This window comes from Phalaenopsis equestris, unplaced genomic scaffold, assembly GCF_001263595.1.
Source record: "Phalaenopsis equestris unplaced genomic scaffold, ASM126359v1 Scaffold222999, whole genome shotgun sequence".
NCBI classification, from domain to species: Eukaryota; Viridiplantae; Streptophyta; class Magnoliopsida; order Asparagales; family Orchidaceae; genus Phalaenopsis; species Phalaenopsis equestris.
Window position 1 is genome coordinate 1 of NW_018241140.1, and position 8825 is coordinate 8825.

An 8825-nucleotide genomic window follows, 5' to 3' on the forward strand; every position below is an offset into this window, starting at 1 on the left:
TTGTTTGGAGTTATTGAAGAAAAGATTTTGTTTGCCCTAATTTCACTAAAAATTTATCTTGGTTCCAATCACAATCACAAAACTAACATATTTCAGTGCATAAAACCCAAGTAGATGGTTTGCTCTGATACAGCTGACCGATTTAGAAAAATGATGATTTGGTTAAATGGCTTTCTGAGAATGGAAGCATGAAACTATACACCATCAATGAAGGACAGTGAAAACTTTTAAAATTCGAACAGCAAACATGAATGTAACACTCACAAATCACTTTTTGACATATATCGCTTAACTATCATCTCATTCTGTTGAGCATCTCTACCACTAATGATCAAATAATTTTCACTGCTGATAAACCAGTTGAATTTCTCAAACCAGTGAACTTTGCGCATGTGAGAAATTGCGGCAACTGTCTTTTCCTGCAAGGCAAGCAATAATTCCAAAGTTATCAAGGTACAAACAGCTTTGCGGCAAGCAAATGCCGCTCTGGCTGGTAAGGAGCATCTAAATGTTTTGAACAGCTTAATAATTCACACAAAAATAAGGATTATCATAACATACGGTTTCGCATCTAAATGTTTTGACAGTTTAAATAGCTTACACCAAAATAAGAATTACTGTAACATATTATTTCATATCCTCCATTTTCCTTGAAACATTTTTAATTACACTGCCATTTTATCAAAGTAAAAGTGTCCCTTAGATGAATAGGATTGAAACAAAGCAATACTCCAGCGACAAAAAAACAGTAAGGGCAATTCCATACATAGCACACGTTTCTTAAGTATTTTCATATTTCACACCTAAACTTTCATATTTACACACACAGCACTTAAATCTTTAATATCAGATCAAAATAGCACTATTACCACTTTATCATGCATAGGTTTCAACCACAAAGTGTCATGTATATAAATATGAAAGTTTAGATGTGAGATATGTAATTACATAAGAATTGAGTGCTACGTATGTAAATCTCCCAAAACAATAATACCTGAGCAAGCTGAAGACGTGTCTTCTTTTCAGCTGCTTTGAAAGCTTTCTCATGAGCTGTTAGAGTTTTTTCTTGTTTGAACTCCTGTTTCTTTTTTAGTTCATACCAACTCCGAGCATTTGCATGAGCAGATAGTGCTAAATCTACTTCTACCTGAAAATTTTCATCATACTAAATAAACAAACCAACCAATAAAAAATGTTCCAATTAAAGTCAGTATTTAGATAACCAAATGATAAAAGGTTGCAAGTCATCCGATTTCATTTAATAAAAGAGGCATTTACATACATAGCACACAATTCTTATGTATTTACATTTCTCACACGTAAACTTCCATAATTACACACAGCACTCAAATCTTCAATACACATAAAAAATAGCACTATTATCACTTTTTAAAAGTCAAATACAACTTTTCATTCATTGTTTAAAAGCACTAAAATGCTATGTATGTAAATATGAAAGTTTACATGTGAGATATGTAAATACATAAGAATTGAGTGCTACGTATGTAAATTTGCCTTAAGAATATATAGAGAAATTTAAATAAATAGCAAATAATTTTTATGTATTTACATATCTCACATCTAAACTTTCTATTTGCATACATAGCATTTTGATTCTTTAAACCTATGCACGAAAAGGTGCATTTCACTATTAAACAGTGGCAATAGTGCTATTTTTTATGTGATAGTAAAGATTGGACTGCTATGTATGTAAATATAAAGATTAGGTGAGATATGTAAATACATCAGAGTTGTCTGCTATGTACGTAAATGCCCCGAATGTATAAACATATATTGCAGTAGCTGCAGAACAAAATGGGGAAGAATATAAGCCATAGGATAAGAGGTTCAGAACCCCCTCATAGTATGACAATGTTATCAGGTCTTCTTGTAGAAACGTACATAAAAAGATAAGCGGGCTTTACATAAATGCCACCCAATTCTTATGCATTTACATATCTAACACCTAAACTTTAATTCTTACATTCATGTCACCCAAATCTTTCACATCACATCAAAAATAAAACCATTTCAACTTTAAAAAGTGAAATACACCTTTTCATGCCTCAGGATTATGGCATGTATGTAAAAAATAAAGTTTAGGTGCTACATAAGTAAATACATAAAAATTGAGTAGTATGTATGTAAATCTTCCCAAGACAAAGCGTCCATTTCTATTCTGCTATATAAACTAGTTCAAGAACACGGTCTAGTGTTACCACAGGAGTGTTACCTTGTCAACTGGGCAAGTTTTTTCATCTTCATCCATTTCATCCAAGTTATTGCTCAGCAACAACGTAATGCAATTTCTTTCAAGATGGAGTTTGTCAATGAGACCAGCAATAGGATTTCCAGCTCTCTTCTCTTCCTTCACCATTCGTACAAGATCATCCCAAGACATTCCTTTTGCAAGAGCAACACGAACAGCTAAGATGGCGGCATCAACATCTTCCAAGTTATATTCAATTAATTCCGCCATTTTAATGGAATGGTCCACTTCTTTCTTCAGTGTAAATACACGATTTTCCTGCACCACAACACTCAGAAGCGAGTTTATTTACAAAATGCAGTAGGCCAGTAAATTATTTAAATGTAACTACTGCTGCATTAACAGTCTAAATATAATCATGCAAAATTTAGGGGCCATTTGGGATCACTTTAGATTTTTTGTTGATTTAAAATAAAATATGTTTGATATGATATAATATATTTAGTTATTTTTAAAAACATTGAAAACAATTTTTCAATTTTTTGAATGTTTTAAAAACAAGCTACTTTGTTTTTAAAGAAAAAAATAATAACATGCAAGGAATATACTAAAAAAACATATTTTTATAATAAAAATGAAAACAAAAAATAAAAAACAAAGTGATCCCAAATAAGGCTTCAAGGAAAAGGAATACACCGAAAAGGAATACACCAAGTTGAAGAGCATTTGTTTCTCTTTTTGTTCGATTAGCTTGATCGCATAAATAGTTGCATAACTAAAGAATAACTAGTTGGGAAATAACACCGAAAGTTTGATATTTACACTTTAACACTTTGGTGTCATAAACCTATATATGAAAAGGAGTATTTTACCTTTAAAAAAATAGTGATAGTGGCAATTTTAATGTGATATTAAAGTTATGAGTGGAATGCATGTAAATATGAATGTTTAGATGTTAGATATGTAAATATATAAGAATTATGTCGTATGTATGTAAATGCCCCCAAACTAGTAATAATGTTGTTGTTGAATCCAGATTTATCCTTAAATCACTCCTAAAGGAATTAGAGTTTTAGAAATGAGAGAGAGAGAGAGAGAGAGAGAGGAGGGTAGAGACAGAGAGAGGAGTGCACAACAACTTAACCCTCCGAGGCAAATTAGGATATTCTCGGGCTCTTGTGATACTTTTTATATAATCGAATATTTTTTTATACATCAGGGAAGGAAGAGAATTCAAAGTAAAAAAAAGGGGTCCTTCTTACATGAAATGATTCACTATTTATAGGGGATGGAGTACAATATCAAGGTATTATATTTATAACCCTGTTTTAATAAGGGTTGTACGTTTTATTTTAGGTATTTTCATGTATAAGCCTTCAGCTCGTCTATATTGGGTCATCCAGGCTTTGGGTTATCATGGCTTCGGGTCGTCCTGACCTCGAGGTTGTCCTGGCCTCGAGGTCGTCCTGGTGTCATGTCATCCTGGCCTCGGATTATCCAAGGTCGTCCTTGCCTCGGATCGTCATGGCCTCAAATCATCCTGGCCATAGATCATCCTAGCTTTAGATCGTCCTAACCTCAGGTCGTCCTAGCCTCGAGGCATCCAAATTCGAGTCGAAATTAATTATTGGTTCTTCTCCATGTGTTGCTTCTCTTCTTAGTGGTGGCATGATCCTCACTCAACGGATTTTTTAAGACGTTGAATCTGAATTTATCCTGTGAATCATATTTAAGGAATGGAGCATAAAATAGGAGAGAGAAAGTGCACAATAATGAGCAGTAGAATGAGGGAATTTCTATTGATTACTTTTGCTTAGCCCTTTCTAATGAAATGAGCCTCCTAATTATAGGAGAGGGGGTACAATGTGCATTAAGTACCTGTTTACCCCTATTTTAATGGGAGCATTACAGAATACTTTGAATATTTAGATAAATGAGCCTATATGGCTCAGCTGAGATTGGCGGACCTTAGGTCAGCAAAACTCGTTCAACTGACTATGCTGACTTGTGGGTTTTCGATCGACTCCTATTGATCTTTGGTTGTTCGAACTTGGCTCAATCTGCTTGAGTCAGTCAATCGACTGTTTTGGTGCACTGTCAACTATAAACCCAAGATGAGGAGCTCATGACGTCAGGATAAGATAAGGATGTCGGACAAAGGGTAAATCATCATAATGTGACAGATATCTCACCCCTAGACAAAAGTTTCTTCGGGGTGTTCGACCTCTTGAAAAGTTTCGGAGACTCTTATGAGGCGGCTAGCAATGTCGGGGCGAGAGTTAGGTTGATGCCTTATCTCGGCTCTGTAGAACTTGGTCTTTTGCTTGGAGGGCCTTCGTTCGGCCAGCTTCAGATCTAGACCCAAAGGATTTGTACTCGGTCAATCAAGTCTTTGATTTTCCGTTGTTAGGACCTTTGGTCTTCCTTCTGTGGATCATCCCTGGTCGTACTTTCTATCTCTTAGTCTGTTAGATCTCCTCAAGATTTGTGCTAACACATTTCTAATGTACAATTATAAATACAAAAATCATATGTTACTTTTTCAACATTCACATGTTTCTTTGTAAGGATCTTGACATTAGTGCGACGAGTTTTTCAATATTCATACGATGCCTCCGATAAACCCCCTTAAACCCAAGATATATATATATGGAGAAAAAACACGAAATGTGGAGCATAATATATAGAGTGGTTATCTGCTCCGCACCTTTCCATCCATGTTCTTAAAGCTATGCATAGAACACTTGAGTGTGGTAGCTTGAAGCATACATACCCATGCAAATGACAGCATGCATGTCACTTCACATGGAAAATACAAAAAAATATTTCAACTTTCAATATTAATAAATGATTTTACGGTTCAAATTATCTTTGTATTCTATTCTACTTTCTTTAATCGATAAAACAACAAGTACATTTATGTCATAACCAATTTTTGATAAATTAGATAATTTTTTTTAGTGACACAAAGTTCCTCAAATTTTTCATCTTCCCAAAATTTGATCGAAATAATTTTACAAAATTCTACGTGTTAAATCAAGCAAATAAAGCAGTATATATTAATTATTTCTTAAAACTTTCCCTAATCACTATGTCACTGTTCTCCACCAACTTACGCACGTGTTAAATCAAGCAAATAAAGCAGTATATATTAAATCATATATATTAATTATTTCTTAAAACTTTCCCGAATCACTATGTCACTGTTCTCCACCAACTTACGCACCTTTTATTTCCATTCATTCGGTCGAAGGAGTCCCGAGCATCGATTCTCTCCTGATTTCTTCTATTGAATCCCGTTCCCTCCTCTCTCTCTCTCAATCCCTCTCCCAAATCAGTTCGCGAGGCAGAGCACAACTACAAACCTTGTTAGAGTGCAAGGGCCGCGATCAAGCATGAACTGAACGACGCCTAGGAAGGTTGTGGCTCGCAATTTAGGGCTAAGTGGCAATTTTTATAAGCACAAATCCCTCTTTCACAATATTTGAAGCATTCATTTCCTTCCTCACCCTTTAATTTTGACTTCTGCCTCATTTTTCGTGCATTTTTCCTTTCTGGTAGTCGCCAGAGGTGCCGATTGTGTCGGAAGCGTCAAAAGTCTTTTGTGAACTTCCATAAGAATTCTAGCACGATATTAGCGTAGGAGATGTGTGGTTGGAGGTGATAGAAAGTAAATTTGGCAGCTTCAGAAAGACAGATTTGTGTTGAAAAGCCTATTTTGAGGTAAGAATGTTACTTTTTGGGTTTAATTAGTTTATGAGCTGAAAATTTATAAAATGCTAAGATTTTTATAGATTATAGGTTATATACCTGAAGCGGGAAGTTCGAGGCAAGCATGTAGAAGATCGTTGTAGGACAGCTCCATAAATTTCAGGTAACATAACCCTATGTTAATTCCGGAAGAATAATTCAATTTACGGAAATCACTTGAATCCTAAAATTTATTATGTTTTATAGGTTATTGTATTCAACACAAATGTTATCCAATGTCCGACTAATTATTCAAGATTGAGAACCTAACGTGGCAATCGAGGTGAGTAATTACATTTCTAAATTTCAGTAATCGTCTTTATTTTAAAATTTATTTTGATTTATTTGTATGTTTTAGTTCAGTTAGATTTATATTATAATGGATTTTTCACATTGTTAGATAGAAAAGTTATGTATGACTGAAAAGTTATAAAAGATGTACATGCATGAAAGAGATACAGGACATGAATGATATTTATATAAAAATTATATGTTAGATGGACATGTAAAAAAGATATGTTTAATATAAGTGAGAAATATGCATGAGATAGATATATGAATAATATGAAAGATATGCATGATAAATAGTTACACAGCATAAAAAATATGCATGTTAGTAGATCCATAAAAATATCTCAGAATAATGTATTTTATAACGAATTAAATAGTTTATATATGAATGCATGTATGTGCATGTTCATAATAGGATTTCACCCTCTAATGGTACAGGCAAGGGATGTTAGTGTACCCACGAGCGTAGAGTTTTTCTATCACCCCAGGCAATTGTGATGGTTAGATCACTAACAGTCGTGCCTATGAAATATTATCGGTCAGGGGCGAGTAGACCGGAGCTTACCTCCCCAGACAATTACAATATTTACATTACTAACCGCTGTGCCGACGGGATAATATTGGTCAGAGGCAGATAAGGGCATTTTCACCCTAGACAATTGCGATGGGTAGATCGCTAACCGCTATGCCGACGGGACAATATCGGTTAAGAGTGTGTTAGGTTTGTTAACGTTGATCCTCACAGAGACAGAAATTTATGTAAAGTATAAAGTACAATTAAAGTAACGATGAATGCATATAGCAGATTAGTGTTTGTTCATTTATAAGAAAATCATTGATGCATGCATTAATAAATATCAAATTGCTTATAAAAAAATATGAAAGATCAGTATGTTATAAATTTTTTTATAGACCAACATGCATATTAAATTCTTTTCCATGGATTTGTAGTTTAAAAATGTGATTACTCATGTGTTATCTTTAGATAACTCATTATATTGCATTAATATCCTTTTAGGTTTTAAATATTTGAACAAGATAGAAGATGAGCAAATGTGTATAGAAGACGAGAGCAACGGAAAGGTCCAATTTCTACTTGTTAATTTTAATTATTTCATTTGTGGTTCTTTCATGTATTGATTGAATATTATTTTTTTAAAAATAGAATTAGAATAGCAGATAATTGATTTCCACCGTCCGAACGTCCGTTCCCGTCTTGGTTAATTCCAAGCCCTAGGGGGGCATGAAAATTTATAATAATCATATTTGTATTTCATACGTGATTTATAGTAATTCGTGTAATATGGGTTACAATTTCCAATTCACCAAGTTGCATTGATGATAAGCAGGCACAATAAAGTTATAGAAGTCGATCATGAAACAAGTGCATGCCCTTAATTGAAACTTCTTCATCTGGAAATACAGTCGTATCATGCCATGCAGAGAGGTCAAATACAATCATAAAAGGCCCACACATCTGTTATTACATCATAGAAGGTCCATACATGACCTAGTCCCAAAGCTGTAATTTACTTGGGGTATTTACATACATTGCACACAATTCTTATGGATTAACCTATCTCACACCTAAACCTACATATTTACACGCATAGCACTCCAATCTATAATATCACATCAAAAATAGCACTATTATCAGTTTTAAAAGTAAAATACATATTTTCATGCATAGGTTCAAAGCACCAAAGTGATATGTATGTAAATATGAAATTTTAGGTGTGTAATATGTAAATAGATAAGAATTGTGGGCTAGGTATGTAAATTTCCCTAATTTATTTTGTTGTTACTTATACTTGTTAGCCAGGCAGGCAAGAGAGACTCGGGGCTTGAAGACACAACACTAATGATCAATGAGAAAAGAAAAGAATGTATTAGCTTGAGAGCAAAACGGAAGAGAAAGCTCCAAAAAACAAAATCATGTCCAACAAAATCCTATCATAAGCATAACTTCATTCTCTCTGGAAAATGTTTTTAGCAGAATGATTACGCATCCTTAAAGAACTGAGATTTATCCAAGTGCTTCCAATGTGATATGAAAGTATTTTTGCAGAAAAAACACAAAAAAGTACTGAGATTTATCCAAGTGCTTCCAATGAGATATGAAAGTATTTTTGCAGAAAAAACACAAAAAAAAAAAAAATGCCAAAACCAGCTGAAGAAGGCTCCACTTTTGAGGAAATTCTGTTTGACTACCAAGGTGGACAGCGAAAAAATAACCTGATCCAAGCGTATCTTGTTTAGTTTCTGCATGGCCGAGTCCTCTTTTGACCTCTGCTGCTGTTCTGATCGTTGGCTTTCAATCTTGCTATAAAATTCATCTAAAGCGGCATCAAATGTCTCAAACTTCATGCACTCTCGTGACTTGAATTGGTTCAACAAAATGGGGCAATACTCATCATAAATCTGCAAATTTAACCAAAATTATAGAATAGGTCAATGTTTGTTTGACCAATGGTGTTAACAGAAGCAAAGAAGCTGGTAAAAACCATACAAAATAATAAGCAAAAAGAACAAAATATAACTGAGACAAAAAAAAAAAAAAAAAAAAAAAAAAACC

General features: G+C 33.9%; 1 protein-coding gene across 1 annotated transcript; it reads right to left on the reverse strand.

Annotated features, from left to right (window-relative positions):
* Window positions 1-32: 32 nt before the first annotated feature.
* Window positions 33-8667, reverse strand: LOC110037654 (nuclear export mediator factor NEMF homolog). The gene is made up of 4 exons (XM_020742353.1): window positions 8486-8667; window positions 2234-2527; window positions 995-1147; window positions 33-419 (listed from the first exon to the last, which is right to left on the reverse strand). Exons 1-4 carry the CDS (start codon window positions 8615-8617, stop codon window positions 261-263), a joined length of 738 nt encoding a protein of 245 aa, XP_020598012.1. The 5' UTR covers window positions 8618-8667; the 3' UTR covers window positions 33-260.
* Between the last annotated feature and the right edge of the window lie 158 nt (window positions 8668-8825).

What these genes read in the sequence shown, in the direction of transcription:
- LOC110037654 (XM_020742353.1), bottom strand. Translation starts at nt 8,617, where the DNA reads ATGAAGTTTGAGACATTTGATGCCGCTTTAGATGAATTTTATAGCAAG. An exon ending in ACAAGATACGCTTGGATCAG is followed by an intron (nt 2,528 to 8,485) that starts GTTATTTTTTCG and finishes GTTGTGGTGCAG; the next exon opens with GAAAATCGTGTATTTACACT. An exon ending in CACGTCTTCAGCTTGCTCAG is followed by an intron (nt 420 to 994) that starts GTATTATTGTTT and finishes CTTGCCTTGCAG; the next exon opens with GAAAAGACAGTTGCCGCAAT.